General features: G+C 37.2%; 1 protein-coding gene across 2 annotated transcripts; it reads left to right on the forward strand.

Moving 5' to 3' along the window:
• The first annotated feature begins 1,496 nt into the window (after nt 1-1,496).
• On the forward strand, nt 1,497-13,945 carry LOC120274113 (DDT domain-containing protein PTM-like). Of its 2 annotated transcripts, XM_039280873.1 has the most exons (10): nt 1,497-2,672; nt 2,760-3,359; nt 3,707-3,849; nt 4,033-4,814; nt 4,935-5,217; nt 5,305-5,429; nt 5,534-6,000; nt 6,852-6,880; nt 12,232-12,849; nt 12,955-13,945. In XM_039280873.1, exons 1-10 carry the CDS (start codon nt 1,645-1,647, stop codon nt 13,149-13,151), a joined length of 4,272 nt encoding a protein of 1,423 aa, XP_039136807.1. In that variant the 5' UTR covers nt 1,497-1,644; the 3' UTR covers nt 13,152-13,945. The 2 variants fall into 2 exon arrangements, with proteins under 2 accessions (XP_039136807.1, XP_039136805.1); XM_039280871.1 differs by having other exon boundaries at nt 3,707-4,814.
• Nucleotides 13,946-22,089: the final 8,144 nt, after the last annotated feature.

Here is a 22,089-nt window from a genome sequence, read left to right on the forward strand (position 1 = left end):
ACACTTAACTTTTAGCTCACAAAGAAATAAAATACCAATTTTTTTTATTGCAGAGATAGTTTTAATTTAACTTTGCTTTCAAATTTTTAAAATAATACTAGATTCACAATAATACATCAATCTAATCCATTCTAATATTTTTATACAAAATTCATAAATTCGTATATGTAAAATTTCATAAACTTTGTAAAATTGAAGAAATCATAGTAGGTTGCTATTGAAATATATTGTGTTTAAATACAACTAAAAAGACCAAATTTTTTTTGTTTTGACGAAAGAAATTTTTTTATGATTTTGTAAACATTGCATGTTTGTTTTTTCTAAATAGAGAATGAAACTATTGTGCCAAACACGTTACATATTTTTTAATAAATAAATAAATAATAAAAGAAACAACAACAATACCGAACAGATCCTAAGATTCATTGAAAAACTAGAAAAGTAAAGTTTTTATTTTCTAGATAATATGGGGAGATCAATTTATTAAAAAAAAAAATCCAAAACAAAAATATTGTTTGCGTGTTGTTTCAAGACAAGAAACATTCTAAATTATACAATAAAATATAACCTAATAAACAAAAGTTATCAGTGGACTACTACAACTACAACTACTAATACTATTAAAAGACAAAAAAAGAAAACAAGTATAAGAAAGCTATCCCCCTTAACTTCCTTAACTTCCTTTCCCTCCATGCAAATTTTCAAATGGATTTCCCACCAAAACCCAAACTCTCTCTTTTGCCTCAAAAATTCTAAAACCTCCAACTTGCCCTCTCTCTTACTATTCTTCCACAAAAATCACAATTAATTCCTCAAAAATCCAATTTCCTCCTTTTTCTTGATACATATATTTATAAACTTTCAAACTGGAGAAAATTAAAACATCTAATTCCACAAATTTTCAAAATTTTCAACACCTAAAATTAATAAAAATAACGACATCTATAAATTACATATGATTATACTAAGATTTAGCTTAAAAAACATAAAAACGAAAGAGAGATAAAATAATTTAGTACCTTGAAAAAATTTATGTGCTTGTGAATATAATTTTTATGACTAAACTTGTCGATAAATTTATAAATATACTGAAAATACATCTTGATTAACTTTTAATAGATAAATGATTTACTTGCTAAAAAATAATAAAGAGCATCAACCTTGATTCAAAAATTTATATTTTACATACTTACAAATATATTTATTATTTAGTAACAAATTTCAAAAAATAAATGGTAAAATCAAACTGTTGGAAGGGAGAGATGCAAATAAAAAAAAAAGGAAAAAAAAAAAACTCTGAAGCTTCTTCTGAGTACCCTCCCCTCAATTAAAGTGTTCCGCAATCACATCTTAAGAAAAACAGGAACTCATTAGATTATCTACACGTGGCATCGTACTTCACAATTGAATTATCACTGCAGTTGGATAAGGGTATCGGATAAGTCTTATTATGTTTCTGCGGGACAATTTTAGTGCCCGTTCCTCCTAATTGTCCCCGTTTGGCCATCGGATCACGCCTGCAAAAAGACCAGCAGAGAAATCAACGAAGCGAGAAAAAGAGTTCCAATTCGTGTTTCGTTCGTCGAAGCTCCAAACCCTAGCGATTCCCTTCTTGGATCGCCTCAAACCCTAGCTCTGGGATCGATGGAGCTTGTGGGGAGGACGCTGAAGAAGGAGTTTGCTGGCTTTGGGACCTTCACCGGCGTTGTGGAGTCGTATGATTCGGCGGCTGGGTATTTTAGGATTGAGTACGAGGATGGGGACTCCGAAGAGGTGGATTTTGAGGAGATCGGAGAGATTTTTAAGGGGATGGGGGAGGCTGTGCCGGTGGGACAGATGAGGAGGAGTGCGAGAGGGCGGCGCCCGAAGAAACGGCGACGGATCGAGGTGGGTTCGGGGGGGTTGGGGGTTGTTGATTCTGTTGAGCTGAGTGGTGCCCTAGATGTTGTGAATGCTGGGGTTTCTGACGGGGGTTTGAGGGAGAATGGTGATTTGGGGAGTTTAGGAGAGGGGCAGATGGATATTGAATGTTTGGATGGTGAATTAGTTGGGAAAAAGCTTGATTTTGATGGTGATGGGGAGTTAGAGCAAAATGCTAGCTTGGAAAAGGGCGACTTTGATCACATGGGAGAGGGCTTTCGAGAGAACGGTGGCAATGAATTGGGATTGGATGGGAATCATGGCGGTGAGAGCACTTCTTGCAGACTGGAGATGGAGGAGCAAGTTCCCAGGAGGAAAAGGGGTAGACCACCAAAAGTTGCTTCTGTTACGCCTTTGAGAAGGAGTGCTCGTAAAGCTTCTGTTGCTTTGCAATCTCCTGATGATCCTGCTGTTGCTAAGGATGGACCAGTTTCTGAGCATTCTGCTTGGTATGGGCTACAGAATGGTGTACTTTCTGAGGAATTGAAGCCACTGTTGCCATCTTCGTCTAGTGATTTGGGTTTAGATGGGCTCGCTGTGCTTGATTTCTTCTCCGTTTATGCATGCTTAAGGTCTTTCAGTAGGTTGCTGTTCTTGAGCCCCTTTACTGTAGAAGCTTTTTTGGCAGCACTGAAATGCACTTCGGCTAATTCTTTGACTGATTGGATACATTTCTCCATCTTGCATTCTCTGAAACCACATTTAGAGTCTCTCGCGCTAGAGGGATCTGAATCAGCAACAGATTGTCTCAGGTAGGCTCTTCATTTTGTTCTTGTAGATGAATGAGATTTAATGTTTTTGTGAATTCATTATTAGTGAAACTAGCCTTGCTTTTGTAGGAGTCTCAACTGGGAACTTTTAGACATTGTTACATGGCCTGTTTATCTTGCTGAGTATTTACTAGTTCATGGTTCACCTTTGAGCATGGGTTATAAGCTTACTGATCTGAAAATCTTGAGTGAGGGATACTACAAACAATCTCCTATGGTAAAGCTGGAAATTCTTCGGTGTTTATGTGATGATGTGATTGAAGTGGAAGGCATAAGGTTAGAGCTCAATAGAAGGATGATGGAGTTTGACCTAGACGTGGATGCTGACAATAAAATGAGCATTGATAGACAAACGAAAGATTTTATGAAGACTGACCCATTCACTCGTGAGGCATCCGAAGAAACAGCTGATGGGAATAGTGATGAGTGCTGTCTTTGTAGGATGGATGGTGTCTTAATTTGCTGTGATGGTTGTCCTGCCGCTTTTCATTCTAGATGTGTGGGGGTGGCGAAAGATCTCTTACCTGAAGGAGATTGGTACTGTCCTGAGTGCATGATTAAAAAAAATGATGAATTGGTTAAGCTGGTCAAGCCTTTCCATGGAGCTGAGTTCTTGGGAATTGATCCTCATGGGCGACTATATTATGAGAGTTGTGGCTATCTTTTAGTGTATGTACTCATTCTTATCTTTTAAATTAATTCGGTATATGCCTATGTCATCATAATTCTGTTTTTATGTTTAAGACTACTTTGCCTGAGTTCTTATATTATTATTATTATTTTTGTCATTAACATACTTCATGGAGCTGTTTCTACATTGCCTGCTATCGTTCATCCTTAGTTCATTTGTTTTTCTAGATGATCTAATTCCCTGAATTTTGTCAAGTAAAATATTCTTTTAGTCTGTACATCCTCGGACAAACTTGCCTGTCTGTTGACTTGAGTTTAACCTCTATTTTGTGAACTTATTGTCAAGATTAATTTGTCTTAAATTATAACTCAGGTTGGATCTGCAGGTCTGAGTTAAATAACACAGTTCCCTCGTACCATTATTACAACAAGAAGGATGTTGCTGCTGTTATCAGAGTGTTGAATGCATCTCATGCCTCTTATTTTACCATTATAAAAGAAGTAGCAGCCTATTTTGATGTTTATACTGGTAAGTCTTCTCCAAGCCTTGATCATGAAATTCCCAACATAAGTGATGCATTGAATGTTCAGATGGTCTCTCAATCTTTGTTAAATTCAAAGGTTGAGTCTATTAATGATGAATTATCTGAAAAGATGGCAACTGTAAATTCTGCTCAAGAAAATTGCACTTTGAAAACCTCCAACCTCACAGATCTGCCCCAGCCTGTAACCTCAAACCAGTATATGAGCATGGCCCTGCCTCCTGCTGGTATAGGAACCTCTGCAGAGATCACTCATGATGCAGCCTGTGATAAAATCCCTCAGAAATCTGGTGCTGACTGTTCTGAGGATTCTACTAGCCCTGCCAAGGAAGTTGTCGCTGTAAAACCAATTCACCTTGCTGTTGGGCAAAAAAAATGCATTGGGTTTCCAGGAAGGGGCTTTAATTCAGTAGTGAATGAGAAAATGGAATTTGAATCTCGTCAGTTGAAAGCTGACCCTGCTTGTTACCTCAACTGTTATAGTTTTGGACGATTAGCTTCATTTATTGCAGAGGAGCTGCAGCATAAGGCATCTGAGTGCTATGATAAGGAGTCAAAGAAGCATTTGGATGATATAAAATCAACTCAGCTGAGGGCAATAGCAAGGAAACACAAAAAGTTTTTGTATAGCCTTCCAAAACTCTCTGTAGATGTGGAAAAAGAAAAATGTGGTTGGTGTTTTTCATGCAAAACTTCTAGTGATGACAATTGTATATTTGGAGTTGCTGATGATAAACAATTCGACTGGTCTAAAAATAGAATAACTGGCCTTAGATCTGAAAAGCAAAAGAAAAGGCATATCGTCTCTGCAATACATTATATTTTATCAATTGAAGATCGTATCAGAGGTCTCTTGTCTGGTCCATGGGATAATCCGTATTATAGTAAATCCTGGCGCAAGTTGGTCATGAAGGCAACAGATGTTGCCTCACTTAAATATCCACTTCTTAGTGTAAGTACTTGTGCTGGATGAATTTGTGAACCTACTGACATTTGAATCTATTTTATTGCATTCTTGGTTTCTCTTGTCTTACTCCCTGTAAACTGACTTGTCTGAACAATTTCTATGCAGTTAGAATTGAATTTACGGCGTGTTGTACTTTCAGCAGAATGGATGAAACCAGTGGATTCTGATCATAGAGTTGGCTCCGCTTCTCATGTCTTGACCAGTGCAGCTCATGACCGCTCAAGTAATCGGAGACATGCCAAGAAAAATTGCTCTGGTGCAGAATTTGATTTCTCCAATGATGTTTCATCATCAGGTATTTACTGGTGGAGGGGTGGGAGGCTATCACGGCAAGTATTTCGGTGGAAGATGCTGCCTCAGTCCTTAGCATCCAAGGGTGGTCGGCAAGGTTCTCTTATCTGTCTAAACAAAGTTTACAACCTTTTGATTTGGCTGTGTTATGGTCCTCAGTGTTCCTATCATATATTTTTTGCAGCTGGATGCAGAAAGATTCGTGGTATATCTTATCCTGATGGTCTAGAGTTTGCAAAAAGGAGCAAAAATATTGCATGGAGGGCTGCAGTTGAGATGTCGGAAACTATAGCGCAATTCATCTTCCTGGCAAGTATTTGTTTACTTCTTTAAGAGAAATCCTTGTAGTGCCTGCAACACATTTTAGCTTGCAGTTTAGAACTCTTGATTAGTTTTCTTTGTTTGTCTTTCAGGTAAAAGATTTCGATTCCAATATAAGGTGGACAGAGCTCACCAATACGCAAGTTTTCTCTCAGTTAGCCAAAGAACCCAAGAAATCATCAAAGCCCTTGAAAAAGGTGACAATCTGCAAAAAATCAATGGAAGGTTTGCAAGTCAAGTATCTACTCGACTTTGGGAAAACAGATGCAATTCCTGCTATTGTCAGTAGATATGGAGCCATGTCGGATGAATCCACTGATGGAAGGAAGAGATTCTGGCTTAATGAATCTCATGTTCCTTTGAACCTTCTGAAGGTTTTTGAAGAGAAAAACCTAGCCTGCCTATCAAAAAAGAAAGACTCTGACATGGTTTTGGAGGAGGAAAACAAAGATAATGTGAAGAAGAGAAAACGATCTGATGGGCTTGCCTACCTCTTCATAAAAGCAAAAGGATTCGAAAAACAAATCTGTGGGTACTGTAACAAGGATGTACAGATCAGGTACAATGCTATGAAACCCTCAACATAAGCATTGAAGTGATATATCTAGCTGGTGCATGAGAAGAATTGTTCATTAACTAGTAGTAATAGTCTTTTGATTCCTTCTCTTGTTATATTAACATTAAATGTAGGGCTTTTCTTTAATTTATCAGAGATAAATACTTGTTGAACTCCCAACAGTCACAGCATTTTGATTGTTCTGTAATTTGACACTGGTATAATATTATTTATAGAATTCTTTTGTGCACTATTATAATGAACTAATTGTATCTATTATCAATCGGCTCATTTATATATATACATATATATATATATATATATGATTAATGTGTTCATCAAAAATCATATATTTTTCAGTTTCGGTTTCTTTTTATCTGTTGTTTTCTTTTTAAAGAAATTGAATTACCCTTTTTTGGTCACTGCTTGAACTCATGAATTTTCACTTGGAGAGCAAATGGCCCACTAACTCTTCTATTAGTTGTTGGACAATTTCTAAAACTTGACATGTGTACTTTCTAGAGTGCCATTGGCCTTTGCTGTGTCCAGTTAGTCAAGTGCTTGATGTTTAGTTTGATTGTGATTTTTGCAGCCCTGCTCTATTACCTTTTTTCATTTATTAGAGATTTAGGCATGTAGAGTTTGTGTGTTGTGATCCCATTTCTGTGTATGCACCTTTAACATGGCTTATATGTGTTGGACAAAACTTTATTTAGAGAATTAGTGAAAATAGAAAGGCTTTTGCTTTCTGATCTGCTCTTATCTTTCAGTTTCTAAAGTGCAATTATTTATGTGTTAGATATTTCTATTTGTTTAAACTAATCATCTACTAAGTACGTCTTTTAATGGCACAGGGACGCTGTGAATTGCCAACACTGTGATGGTATGTTTGTTGATTTTCCCTTACATTCTATTTATATTTTTATAATCATGCCAAACTTTTGTAAACATTAGTTTTTAGGTTGCTTGATACATTTTTGCATGTTAATAAAGGTCTTGATACAACAATTTGCTTATTTGATATGAGTTGATATAATTTTTGGTAATTGCTTTGAATTCTTTAGATCTTTTGTGTACTGTTGCAATGATTTCAAGTTTATTATGTGATATCTATAAATGCAATGTTGTGCATTATTACTTTTCATCATGTTCTTTTGCTTTGTATTCATCATTGTAACAACAATGCTATAATTGAAGTTAAGTGAGATTGGTTTGGTGGTGATACATGGTTGACTAAATGCATAGCATTTTGTCGTGTTAGGTGTTCATAGTGAGACTTCAGTAGAAAAATTTTATTGGCTGATCATCTTTAGAACTACATGCTATCATTCTTATATTGACTTATTGTTCGTTATCATGGAAATAAGCCTTCTAAAATATTAATTTTAAACTAAATTTGCCAACTTGTAGATGGTGTGGAGTTATACTCAATGCCATGTGTTGAACAGCTTCTATTTAAAATTAAATTTTTTTTTCTTGTGGATAACAGTGGACTAAATATACCCAGCATGGCATTGTGGCTTTCTAGTTTGGGCAGAAATTGAGCCATTTCATTCTTATTGAATGTGTAATATAGTTTTGAAAAATTAAAGTATGAGTGATGCAGAATATGGGCTGCTATTATTTTTTGCATGGTTTAAGTTTAGAAGCTGTCTAAGAATTAAAATCACATGTTTTTTTTTGCCTTGTATGCCAAATTTGGTGAGTTTGTTTTGAATTTTATTATAAGTTGAAGTCATCAATAAGCGTAGAAGTCTAGATTTATCATATTTAAAATCATTGTTCGGACAAGATCTCTAATCTTTAGAAAAAGATAGGTGGATTTTAAGAAATCAATCAATGAATTATTCTCAGTTTTCTTGGCTTAATACTATGTTTTGAAGTGTTGGTTGTCTTTCTTATGAGTGTGATTGCTTAGATTCTCTAGGTGTGATTCTTTAGAAACCCTCAGTGTGATTGTCTGTCATATCCTGTGCCATTGAGATTAATTGAAAAATAAAAAAAAAAGATTAGAAAAGGGAGACATGTATAGATGTAAGAAAAAATTACATAAATAGGGAATTGTGGTACGGTACTCACTATAAATCATTGATAATAAGCATGGTAATGTGACTCTTGTTTGGGCTGAAGCTGGAGCTTTTCATTCTTTTTGATTTCGATTTTATGATATATATTTTTTTAATTTTTAATAAGACTATGAAATATATTAAGAAACAACATTGTTTAAAGAAAGGGGAAAGTTTTATTTATAGTAAGGAAAAACCATACTGGTGCTATCATTGATAATGCTTAAATATTATCTCATTCATGTGCACTAACCATCATTCCAGTTCAAGAATTAACATTTAGAGCCTGTTCGGTTGCCAAAAAAAAAAATGTCATAATTTTATTATGTAGGAATTGCAATTGATTATTACAGAAATTATGACATATTTTATTCTTACAGAATGAGTGTTTGGTTAACAAAATAAAAAAAATTATGGATACTGACTGATCGGTGACCGGATTGCCGGTGGACCGGTGGCCGGTTGCTGGAAGCAAGCCGGACGACTGGCTTGTCATCAGAGGTCGGCAGGTCGGTGGACTGATGGCCGGTTGCCGGAGGCCGGCCGAACCACCGGTGGACCACCGAAGTGCCACCGGAGGCTGGTCGACTGATGGTCGGACCACCGATGGACCAGTGGCCGGTTATCGTAGGCCGGTCAGACCACTGGTGGACTGTTGGCGTATCTCCAAAGGCCTGCCGGTCGGTGGTCGGATTGCCGGTGGTCCTACACATTGGAGGCCGGCCGGCCGATGGTCGGGCTGCCGGTGGACCGATGGTTCATCACTGGAGGCTGGTAGGACCACCGGTGGACCACTGTTGTGTCATCGGAGGTCGGCCGGTCAGACCTCCGGTGGACCGCCGGCGGGTCGTTGGAGGCTAATTGGATCGTTGATGGGCTGATGGCTGGTAGCTGGATTGAAAAGAAAGACTTTTTACAATAAAAAAATATTAAGAGTGGAATATTTTTTTATGCTATAATGCCTATATCATGTCATAATTTTATACTCTAAAATAAATACTCAAACAACCAATATAGCATAATTCTCAAAAAATGTTAAATTATGCCATAATTTTGGCCTATCCAAACAGCCCTTAGTAATAATGAATCATTCCAACTCATGCAGAATTCAAGATGGTTTTACTTAAAATAAAATATCACATACATGGGCAGGCGTATGGACAAGTTCTGTTGTAGGTAACAAGTAACAACCATACTTCTTATTAATCATTGATAATTCTCAGAGAAAATACTATCTCTTTTCCGTGCACTAACCATTATTCCAAGTTGACACTTAACATTTAGTAATGAATCATGCCAATTACCTTAGAATTCAAGAAAGTTTTACCAAAGGGAAAATATCAGATGCAAAAGCAGGTTTATGGAAAAATTCAATAGTAAGTAACAACCATACTGCTTATTAATTCATAAAGAAAACGCTATCTCGTTCCCGTGCACTAACCATCATTCCAATTCAAGACTAAACACTTAGTAATGAATCATGCCAATTAGTGTAGAATTCAAGAAAGTTTTACCAAAGGTAAAATAACAGATACAATTATAATAATATACAAGTAAGAATTCAAATAGCCTAATTATGTTAACTGAGGACATGATCCTAGCTTTGAGAGGCTGAGAGCTTCCTCTTTGTAGTAGTCCTAATATGAGGCGGAGAATGTGAATTTTGGGGAAGAGTGATGGTGGACTAATAAGCCAGGGCCATCACCTTAGCAAGGGTAGAAGTGTTATAAAATCAGAAATGTGTAACAAAGTAGATTGTGATACAGTGGGAGTTTGGGACAAGAGATGGGATGTGAGGAACCATTTATAATACAAGTTTGGGATGTGGGTGTTGCTAGAGCCAGGTGGGAATTACGTGTTGCTTGCGGAAGATGAGGTGACATATTGGTTGATTTTGGGTGCTATTAGAAGAATTTGTGCACTTCGGTCCTGAAATGTTTGCAACAGAAATGGTTGTGCTTGGTAGGGTTGGAGCTGATCTATCCCCAATTTTCTAAGATAAAACACATCAAAATTAGATTATTAGCAAACTGAACTAGTTTAGGTTGAATGAATTTTGAAACTATGTTTAGGAACTTTGGTGGATTGGTTGTCTATATATGGGATTCACAATAGTCCTCATGAGGAAAATGTCCAACCCAGTTGAAGCAGAAAGAACATTTAGAACTTAATGTCTAGCGACTGTGTTATTATATTTATTTTGTCTTTTTTTCCTTTTCTTTTTGAGAAATGTGGGATTTTTTTGGTCACAACATGTCTCAATTCTTCAACCTCTCACTTGGAGTGGGGTGTTTCACCAACTCTTCTATGAGAAGGTTGGTCCAAGAAGCAACATTTTCTAAATTTATGGTTTGAAACTCTAAGCGAAGCAGTGATATTTCTAGTTTGATAGGGAACCACCTTGGGACTTGTTGGATTGATTGAGTTTTGCTGCTCCTTTGCTTTAAGAATGATGGAAAATTAAGCGTTGCTAAGAGAATGTATGGGAAGCTAGGACGAGCATCCTTTGATAAATGGCCTTTAGAAAACTTGCTGGTGTTGGTATCCACCCTTGGCCTTAGGATATATGCTAAAGCCTGAGTTTTGTTTGTAGTACAACGCCAGTTTGACACTGCTGTTAAGCGCCATTGATTTCGTAACCTTCATGCTGGAAATGCAGCTCATTTTGCCATTTTAACTAGCATAAATACTATATATATATATAAATAACTGGCATTGGCCTAATGCCAATAAATTAATATTCTTGAGTATCTAAATTCTGCTGCACAGTTGTTTAGGCAGTTTTAGTAGCTCTGCTAAACATGGAATAAATAAGAACATACTAGTTAGGTGGTGTTTCTTGGATGGAAAAGCCACTACTTCTGTCTAAGCCTCGTTCAGGATCCGATAAATACATGGTTTTTCTCATATTCAATAACTTCTGAGAGATTTTATGGAATCACAAGCTCTTTAAGGTTATTTCGTGATAGTTCAGGGCTGGAAGGTTTGTTGATTGGTAAGTCTGATATTCAACTTTTGTATAAATTGGGAAATTCTCTGATTAGCTTCTTTCCTTAGTTATTTTTTGTCATCAAGATTGCATACTTGGGGTTTCTTTACTAGCATAGTTTATATTTCTAGATAATTACCTAAAAGGACCTAGGGAGGAGCACTATCTCTTCCCTGCCAGTTGGCATTGAGGTCTTGTTCAAACAGTTTATTATCTCCGTAGAATGGGAGGGGATTGTACATGCAAATTCCTCTAATCTCTCTTCCATTTTGTTTGTTTAGAGGAAGGGTTATTCAACACCCTTGTATTGGTTATATTGTAAGTCCAAGACAGATTCTGCATCTTAGGTTTAGAGCGCAGAGAGATGGTAACATGTCATTTCTTTGATAGGACTGTGGAAGGCACATCTGGTCGGACCTTCAAAGGTCAATATTCAAAGGATTGCCATCTAGAGCAGTTTGTATAGCACGCAGAGGACCCATTTATCCCTTAGTGCTAGAGTACAGGGAAGATGAGATATGACAAATGAATGTCTGGGTGTTCATGTGAGAGCCCCAGGTATGAGAAATGGGGAAAGTAGATTTGAGGGAAAATTTGTAGTCTTTATCAGCTAGGGCCTTGCCAAGCTTGTCCGCAGTAGGGTGAAATTGGAGTGATTGTACCAAGTAGAAGTAACAACCTCTGTTGGGAGATCATCCTAGCTATAGTATGCAAGATTCAATCATTGAACAATAGGTCTGATGGTCTTCAATATTGAGGCCTCCTACCTTTCATCAGATTATTGAGGTGTTGACATTTCCTTAGACTTCTCCAGGTACCAGATATAGATGCATTGAGTTTAACACACTGGGGATGTCTCTGTGATCTGAATCATGTCTGTTTGATAATAGCTGGATAAATCGAAGTTTACCTATTTCTTTTAGATAATTAGTGTTTTTGAGCATATCTCTATCTATTGTTTCCTTTTTCTGCATATGATTTTTCTCCTGGAAGTCCTGTGCAAACACTGAAATCAATCAATAATAAGGTTTGCTTTGAGGAATCTGTATCTGATTCAGGTGGAAAACAAATTTCGGGCATTTTAATTTTTGGCATGCATTTTGTTTGAGGTATTCTATGTCTTATGTAAACTGTTTTTCTCTTTACTATTTCTTCACATGGATTGCAATTCGGCTGCAGGTCTTTTACACAAGAAACATTTTAGAGTGCCTAAAGGTGCTATCACTACCACTTACACATGTACCAGATGCAAGGATAAATCTTCTGTGAAGGCAAAAGCTCAAGATGGCAAAATAACCAATACAAAGGCAAAAGCCCAAGATCGCAAAATAACCAATGGAAAGGCAAAAGCTCAAGATCCAGTTATAACACATGTTAAGGCAAAAGCAAATAATCCTGTGACTAGGCCCAAAAGAAGAAAACTTTCTTCAGGCAAGCAGTTAGTGGTAAAGCCAAAGAGAAAAAAGAATGTAAGTCAGAAAAGTTCTAAGAAAGGAAAGAGAGTAATTTTGAAACATAAGAAGAAGCGTCTTGGTTTTGAAAACTGTGAAGGAAAGAGAGAACCAATTGACCCTGGCATGCATAAGAGGAAAAGAACAACGATGCATTTTTCATACTGGTTGAATGGCCTTCTGTTTACAGGAAAACCAGATGATGAGCGAGTGAGGAAGTTTAGAGAAGGAAAAGTTTTGCTGCCTTCCCAGTCTATGGAAGTCCCTGATATGCAACCTCTATGCTGCCTTTGCAATGAGAAATATAATTCAGGAGCTATTTATATTTGTTGTGAAAACTGTGAAGGTATGCGCTGGTTATGTTTCAGCATTCTGTGGTTGCTTCTTAATTACTGCTTGATAGTTTATATTTTGCACTTTTCTTTCATCTCATTTCAAATGTGCATTGCAGATTGGTTTCATGGAGATACCTTTTCACTTACACTTGAAAATATCAATAATCTTATTGGTTTCAAGTGCCCCAAATGCCGAATGAGAAGCATCCCTGCGTGTTCTTTTGGTGAAGCTAGGTTAGTTGCTGAGAGTAAGCCAATGAAAGGCAACTCCAAAGAAGAGGTCTTGGTTGTTAAAGTACAAGGGCAGTCTTGAACATTGCAACTCTAAAGGCAGTGTTCTTCTCATAATTTACAAAAGGGTTCACTGGTATGAGGAACTGAATTGGTAATGCATGCCCTAATGAACAACTCTTTGCATCATGTGCTGAAAATTTTGTCTTCAAGATAAACAAGCAGTCACCTAAAATTCTAAGCTGAAGCCAAGCCTGCTCGATTACAACATCAAACAGGATGGGCTCGGAAAAACCGGTAGATTTCCAGAAACTTCTGTTTGTTCAAGCACCTGGCTAGCTAACATTTGACGGACTAACTAGTAACTTCCCTGAACATTTCTTTCCTAGCTACTGCTCGAAACAAATTTATACTGCAGACTGGAGGCATTAGATTTTATCCAATTTCATATTCCAACTTTATGCAGAAGATTCTTGATTTGAGGGTAATCATTTGTTACAACTCCTATTTACTTCTTTGTCTAGATTTTGCAGTGTAAGATGAAGACACTACTCCAGTGTTGTTTTTTTTTTCTTTTTTGTTTTAGATGAAAGCCTCGGTGTTGTTTAGTGCTTTCAGTTAGCTCAGTTACATCGTACTGCTTTCAAATGTGAATCTTAAGGTTGAATGTTGTTCAATGGTGCATTCTGGTCTGTAAATGAGATTCCATTGTTCCATTCAGGATTTCTGACCATGTTGTTACAGGAGTTTATTACCTCACAAAGTTTTAGGAGGCTATGAATTTGTTGAGGTATGTTGTCTGAAAATGTTCTGGGCGGTACTTTGGCCCAGTCTAATGTAACCAAGTGATTATAATAGTCATTCTAGTTCTCTTTATCTTGTTTGTTTTTTGTTGTATGAGTCTCTCTGTTATTTTACACTCTGGTGTGTTAGAGATAATTTTGTTTTTATTTCATGTCTATTTTTGGTTCAGTTTCTCTGATTTATTTACAAATTTCTGATTTTTAATATTTTATTTTATTTTTAATTGTAGCCTCATTTGTTGTGTAATGCTTTCTTTCATTTTCTCTTGTAGACTGGTTCTTCTTCTTCTTCTGATTGTGTGAGTAGTCTGCTTAATGTTTTTTAAGCATTTCAATTAATTATGATTTTGAAATTTAGATACTAAATGTTATTATTTTTGCTTGAATGGCGTGAGTATTAGTTTAGATTATTTTCTTGGAATTTTTATTTGAAGAGAGCAGCTATAGTTTGTGTTTATTAAAAATAAAGCTATATATATAAATATACTTTTAAAATAATAATTTTTTTTTCTAAAATTTTTAAAAATATACTTATGAAAATATAATATCATTTTTCGTGTATATGCCATTTATATAAAAGCCATTTCTATGTCAAATGAAAATAAACAAAATAATATATATATATATGTAACATATTTAGATATTTTAAAATTAACACATGAAAATCAAGATCCAAGGCACATTATTTTTCTGTCTTATGTGCAGATCTGAAAACATGGACCTATTTCTGATGTTACTGGACTTATCCAAACAACTTTGTGCTTGTTTCTTCTTGTCTTTGGCAGATTTGGTTACAAATGCAAGAATTTTATTAAATATTTTCATAATTAAATATGAGATGAATATGATGGTAAGTAGATATCATTTACTCTAGTGAAAATTGTCAAAAAAAACTTCTTAAGTTTGTAATATTGCCAAAAACACCCTCTTAATTTTGTAATCCCTAAAAACCCCTTTTTTTTAAACTCTATGTTTTTCAAACCCTTAAAGCATGTAACGGTGGTTACCGGAATGATTTTTAAATTTTATGGACGAAAATGCCCTTGCATGAGGAGTCGTGGCTATAGCCATTTCGGCGGTTTGAGAAGAAGTGGGAGGTTTTTCTTAGGGTAACCCCAAGAGACGAATTTACTGGAGCCGTATACTTGTTTTTTCTCAACTTGCGTCTTCAGCTTTTCCCTTTCCGAAGTTGTCTCTACCGGCACATTCTCTGTAATTTCAGCTTTTCCCTTTCCACCGGTGTCTCGAACGAGAAGTCCCGCGCAAGTATTCGGCATTTCATCAGTTTGCAATCTAAGGTATTGATTATGGTTTTATATTAACTATTCAGTTACAAAAAAAGATTTTTTGGTTTTGTTTTGTGGTTTTGTTTTTATTAGAAGATATTGAAGTCTGCAAGGGGGATTTCTCGACTGGGGTTTTGTTAGTTTGCAGGGCAATTTCTCGGCTGGGGTTTTGTTTTGTTTTGCATTTTCGTCTGTATACACTATCGAAATAGTTTTTTCGATTGTTATAATTTGTGTAATGTTTATAATGTACGTTTCCCCTTTCATTTGATATGGTTGCAGTTTTACAAATGAGGTTTACGTTTAATAAATGAGAGGTTACCGTTTACATATTGTTGTCTCTGTTTAAGAAACTATGATATCTCTATTTAAGAATTGAGAGGTTACCGTTTAAAACCTTATATTTTCGCTTAAACATTTGTAAATACTGCTGGCTAAATGTGTTGTTATTGTTGCAGGCTTATGATTATGGCGATCAACATAGTTAATGGGTGATGCTACTTGATATCGCTAGTGGAGACCTTGGCTGAATTGAAAGTTCACATGACCCCTCGACACTGGGAAATCATCCGAAGGACACTGTTTGCAGCATTTACTGAGCTGGAAGCTATATTCCAAGAGAGGGTCCTTCTTAATTCTCTATTGCAAAGGTACGATGGCCGCACTAATAAATTCAGGATCGGAGAAAGCCTGTTGAGTTTCAGGCCTGAAGATGTGGTCCTCGATCTTAGTCTGCATTGTGATGGAGACGTAGTCGTGTTTCAGAAGAAGAAACACGCTTAGCTTTCGAAGAGAGGTATTTATCAAAAACCTACGAGAGACACAGACTCCATCAAGAGCACTCTTGAGCAACTCGTTGGACAGAGGGGAGAATAAGAAAATTTTGCCAAACTCCTGATGGTGTACCTCATGCTCGGTTCCGAACTGGATCATTGATTATGTCGATGATCTACTTGGCATGGGGCGATACGCATGGGCACGGGGACACACAATTGGCTTATGGAGGACATTCCACAAGCAGCCGCTCGAGTGTAAGCTAGATGCACGGGGAAAAAGACCAATACAGGGTATATTAAGTGTTGCTCGGTCGCGCTTAACATCTGGTTTTATGAGCTGACCGGAACCGGAAAGAAAGTCCGTTTGAGCAAGATCCCAAAGATGCTGTGCTACGGTCAAAATACTTACCCGAAGTAAGCGACGATAGAAACCAGTTTGTCATCTCTCGAAGGAAAAGAGGTAATAAATAATGAATAATGTGTTTAACAGTAGTCGTTAATGATTAAACATATTATTTAGCGTTTAACTATGTTTATTTACTGTTTAAAATGTATTATTAAAAGTTTAAACATTTTGTTCTCTGTTTACGTTTATGCTATAATGTTTAAATATATAAGTTAAATGTTTAAATTTAGTTTTTATTGTTTAAACTGAATGATTTCGCTAAGATTGTTTGGTTTACATATGTTAGTTTCCTGAGCTGGTTCCGGCGAATGCTGATGAAGATATATTTGTTCGAGCCAACCGACATGTGGATGCTATTGCTCCTTAACCACTTACTCGAAGACAAGATGAGAGGGCAACCTCTTCCGTGCGCGCTCAACACCGTTCTCCTTCTTCTAGCCCAACACGCGCACGCATTCCTCGACGCCGGAGAAACCCTCCCCTACCCCGCCAGATTGCGACACCCCCCGACCACGATAACGACAATCCCTTTTATCGTGGCAGCCCCGCTGAAGGCACTAGGCGACGATGTCACTGCAACTCTTATGCAGGCGTGCCAGATATTGATGACTGGGTTTCCTCGGCTTGTCGCTCGGGTTGAGGCATTGGAAGGACGGTCACAGTCGACTGCACCGTTCCTCTAAACAAATGAAGCACCCGGGATGAACGAGACATCAGAATTTGACGACGATGACTTCATCAGGATGGTTATTCCAAGACGTCCACGTTTGAAGAGACTTGCAAAAAAGAGGAAAAAAATAATGCCTCTGTATCCACCACCGCTGATGATGAAATAACAGCAGCACCATTGGCGGTTGATGCTGTTACCTTTGATGACATGGCCGTCACGATGGAGGAGATCGTAGATGATGTTGTCATTGCCGCGGTTGATAAGATCGTTGACTCTATTGTTAACGAAATCCCCGACCCGGTGGAACCGGCGACCGATAGTGCGGCATCAAAGATGGACACGATTCCTGAAGAACAAGAACCAACTAAGATTGTGTCTCTCGTTGATGTTGTTACCGTGGTCACGGTTGAGGAGATCGTTGACTCTATTGTCAACGAAATCATAGTCTCGGTGGAACCAATAGCCGACATTGCCGCATCGAAGGCAGACACAATGGCAACGAAGGAAGATGCTGCTGGTGCTAAATACTGACAACTGTTAACAACAGTGTTGCATGATGATCCCAAAATAGTTGTTGACGAGGGAACACCACCGCAATGGCAATGAAAGATATGATCCTTGCCAATCAAAAATCAGACGAAGTTCGGAAAGTCTTTATTCCGAAGAAGAAAAAATATGTTGGACAATCGCACCTCAACAAATACGAACAGGAGTTGATAAGGATCTTCCTCAACTGCCTTATGGAAAAGTAAGTTTGAAGTTTTTATGTTATTGTTTAAACTTATATGTTAATTTTTAATTTATATATATACCGTTTAATTATTTGCAATATCATTTAAACATTTGCTATATCAGTTAAATAGGTACAATATAATTTAAGTATCTCTGTTACTATTTAACCGCAGCATTGTCGTGTGGAAGAATGACTCTCTCAGCAACACACGGTCCAGACTATTCACTCTACTTGAGAGGAAGGAGATGGTCTCAGACGATGTGATGGACGCTTTCGTATGCATAATACAAAAGTCACTGAGTATAGTGCCATATCCTTATATGAAGCGTGCCTCCATCACACGACCACTGGTGCTGTTTAAGTCAAAGCAGGACGACGCACACGAAACCATAAATGACCACTTCCATGTTGTGGTCCTTGACAATAACAATCAAGAATACATGCATTATTCTTCATGCCAAAGCAAGGAGTAAGATAAAGACGCGTTAGAAATGGTAAGTTCTTTAATAAATTGTGGTTGATTAATGGTGTTTGGTAAATAATTAGTATTCTAATCTCAACTTGTATATCTCCAAAGCGGAGGCTATTCGACATTTGTATCGACATTTGTATCCCATTAGTTCACGATATTGAAACCCCACGACATAAACAGGGAAGTGTCGACTGCGCCGTCTATGTCATGCGGTTTATTGAGCAATTACTCGTCGATAAGAAGCTACGGCTACCGCAGACGGACGCCCCTTATCTAAGATTAAAGTATGTTTCCCGCATACTTTAGGAGGGGAGGGCAGCTGACATCACTAACAAAGCGGCGTCTTCGAAAGTGGGTTGATAAAATTCCTTGTTTTTGTTTGTTTTCAAATGTAAACCAGTTTAAATTCAATTCATTGTTTTCGAAGAACATGACAAATTTTTTCAATGTAAATTTACTAGTCTCTATACTTATATACTTGACTCTTTTTTTTTTAACTTTAAATTTCATTGTTTGACTTACAGTTTCATTGTTTAACTTTCAATTTCATTGTTTAAATACCAGTGTTTTCGTTTAAAATAATGTAGTCACTTGTTAAAATAAGTATTGTCTGTTTAAACTGACAATGTCTCTATTTAAATATATGTGTTAGCTGTTAAGAATAAGAGTTTCACTGTTCAAAAATCAGCTTATTTACAATGGCTAGCAGCTGCAATGTAACTCGCGGACATCAAAGACTTGCGACTCGACCCTTTTTTGTCTAGGACGCCCAGGTTGCGTTCTCGTCACAGGCGGTCACAGACGCAGTTCACGATTTTCGTCCATAAGCTTGTCATCGTCAGGTATGGGGAATATAGCTTCCTTATATGCCAGTTTGTAATTGTTAACGGTGAAGTAGCCGCTAATAGATCGATGAACATTGGTGTCTGTCTGCATTATTGCAGCACAAGCGTGTTTACACGAGATACCATAAACTTGCCACTTGCGATATGAGCATGTTCTGATGGCAAGATCTACAGAGTTGCTGCACTGGTTAATCACTTCATAACGATCATCGACACAACAACTAACATGAAGATTTCGGGTATACTCAACAAGTATCTCTACCTTCAAATGTATGTCCGGGCATAAGTAGGTCTTCCATTTGTTCGCTTGCTTATGGTGGTTGCATAACATGCGCATCAACTTGAACCTGTACAACGTAGAACACAAATCTCAAACAAGCTTAAGCAAAGACATTGATAGTTTAACATAAACACATTTGGTTAAACACTATTATTATAAGTTAAACAATGAGGTCGATAGATAAACACAGACAATAATATATGAACATTTCTAAAATGTTTTAAAGGATAAGACTAATTCTTAAGTGTAAATCAACATTCGAATACCTTATGGAGTCGACCATTTTTGTCACCAGTAAATGCCGAGCTTGTTTGATCCAAGCATTGAAGGACTCTGCGACATTTGAATACATCTCACCCCAATGTTCACCTCTGAATAGATAATTCGACCAATGTTCCATATCCGATTTATTAATCAACCAGTGATGGGCTTCGGGTGATGTGGCCTGCAGTTCATTCATGATATCATTGAATTTTTTAGCCGTGGATGCCCACGCAATACGAAAGTATATAGACTAGCACGCCTTGCTCAATGCCTTCCCAAGTCTGATGTTGGCTTTTATAAAATTGGCCTTCAAGTGACGAAGACAGTATGCATGTGGAGAAGAAGGGAAGACTCTCGCAATAGCGTTCACAAGGCAATTGGACCTGTCCGACACGAATGTAATTATCTCATGATAATCTCTTTCCTCGTATATAGGATCACCTAACTTGGATATGAACTAAGTCTAATTGGCATCGGTCTCGTTGTCGACAATACCGAAGGCGACGTGGAAGAAACCATTGTTTCCATCTTTGCCTGTGGCACCCAGTAGAGTACCCCGATACTTTCCAAGGAGGTGGGTACCATCAATAAACAGCAGCGGCCTGCAAGCCCTCTTCAATCCCACAATACACGCTCTGAAAGAAAAGAATGCACATTTAAAACGATCACCGTCTCTTTTCATAATCGCAATGCTTCCGGGGTTTATCTCAACCACCTTATCCACGTACCAAAGCAACAAATCATAGCTAGAGATGTCATTGTTGTCGAGGACCACCGGGGCATACTCTTTTCCCAACCAAGCCTGCTTGTATGGAATTTGGATACCATGTTCCCGCAACATGTCCTTCTGAATGTCGATGGCTTTGTACAAGGGCCGGTCTTTGAGTTTCTGAATCACTCGAGCGCTTACCCATTTTTTGGACTCTATTGGATGTGAGGCCGATCCTAGTCCACCACTGCAAGTGTGTGAGGGGTTGATTGTCTTTATTCTGAAAGCATTTTAATTATATTCTTTTGATGTATGAAGGCGCCATTCACAACCAACGGCAGCGCATTCCACAGTCACCCGGTGTTTTTTCGTTCTTTATGAATTTGAAGTCAAAATTCCGTTTGATTGTAAAATTTCAAAGTGCGTCCCTGAAATGTTCAACGCCTTCAAAACATTGTCCGATATCCAACGACAACACCTCAGAATGATCTGACGAGGAAAGAATGCATCCTACACCGTCAGGATTGCCATGGGGTTGACCTTGCGCGCTCGCAGAATCTGATTTCCTGGCAACATTTCAGTTTAAACGAAAAATATCAACATTTTAAGTAGAGATAAAATGTGTTTAAATGATAAAATCAAAAGTTAAATGTTAATACAAATATGTACATAATGGCAAATAAATTAAACGAAGAAGATAAAGTTTAAATGAAAACGCAATATATTTAAACAGAGATTAGAAAAGTTAAACACTAATGAACTTATACAACTAGATAAACATAATAGAGGAGAATCTTATAACGAGAAAAACTCATTTTCAGTAGGATTCGACAATGGCACATCGTCTGTCTCGACAACAAGATCAACTACAGCGCATTTGAAGATGGAGTATACGTGACACATCCGCTGGAAGTCGACATCGTTTTCTACTGGATAAACCGTTTTATATCCATCGAGTGTGATAAACTTCACCCTCACACGGGAAACATCGAGACCCCATCGCTCACATATCTCAGCTAACACCAACTCCCAAGAAGTAAGCACCGTGAACATTAGTACTCTTCCCTTCTCGTTGTATCTAACAATAGCACAAAAACTCTCCATAATATAACGACAGAACTCAAATCGAACAAACCAAATGAGGAGAAGAAGAAGAAGAAGAATAAGATGATGTAAACAGCCTTCTAAACTTTGTTTCACAAAAAGCAAGCAGAAAGACAAACAAAAAAAAGTTCACAATTGTATGCATAAAGGTCAGATATGATGTGATTGGGTGGTATTTTTCCCACCATTTTCAAGGGAAAAAAAAGGTATTTCATAACATCGACCCACATGAAGTGGCCGAAAAGGGGTAATCCCAAGAGACAATCATTAATGGCGCCGGTTATACTTTTCTTCCTCTTTCCAACACTTCAGCTTTTCTTTTCTGCCGGGCATCCTTGGCTCGAAGTTCTTCTTCGCTTTCCATATTGTCATCGCTCGAAGGAAAGTTCTCACCTTATCATAAGTCTTTATTTAAATGTCAAACTACTATGTTTAACAAATGTGATTTAGTGTTTAAACTATTGGTCTACTGTTTTTGACTTTTTTATATCGTTTAAACACATATGTAGACCGTTTAAATATTATCATTTTACTGTTTAAAAATATATGTTATTGTTTAAATTGAATGCTTTTACTGACATTGTGTTCATTGAGCAGCTTGTTCACTGTTTAACTAGTTTTGATATCATATAAAGAGATACGTAATGTGTTAAATATTTTGATTTAACTGTT

This window comes from Dioscorea cayenensis, chromosome 12 (assembly GCF_009730915.1).
Source record: "Dioscorea cayenensis subsp. rotundata cultivar TDr96_F1 chromosome 12, TDr96_F1_v2_PseudoChromosome.rev07_lg8_w22 25.fasta, whole genome shotgun sequence".
NCBI lineage: Eukaryota > Viridiplantae > Streptophyta > Magnoliopsida > Dioscoreales > Dioscoreaceae > Dioscorea > Dioscorea cayenensis.

What these genes read in the sequence shown, in the direction of transcription:
- LOC120274113 (XM_039280871.1), top strand. Translation starts at nt 1,645, where the DNA reads ATGGAGCTTGTGGGGAGGACGCTGAAGAAGGAGTTTGCTGGCTTTGGG. An exon ending in TCAGCAACAGATTGTCTCAG is followed by an intron (nt 2,673 to 2,759) that starts GTAGGCTCTTCA and finishes TTGCTTTTGTAG; the next exon opens with GAGTCTCAACTGGGAACTTT. An exon ending in TAGCGCAATTCATCTTCCTG is followed by an intron (nt 5,430 to 5,533) that starts GCAAGTATTTGT and finishes TTTGTCTTTCAG; the next exon opens with GTAAAAGATTTCGATTCCAA.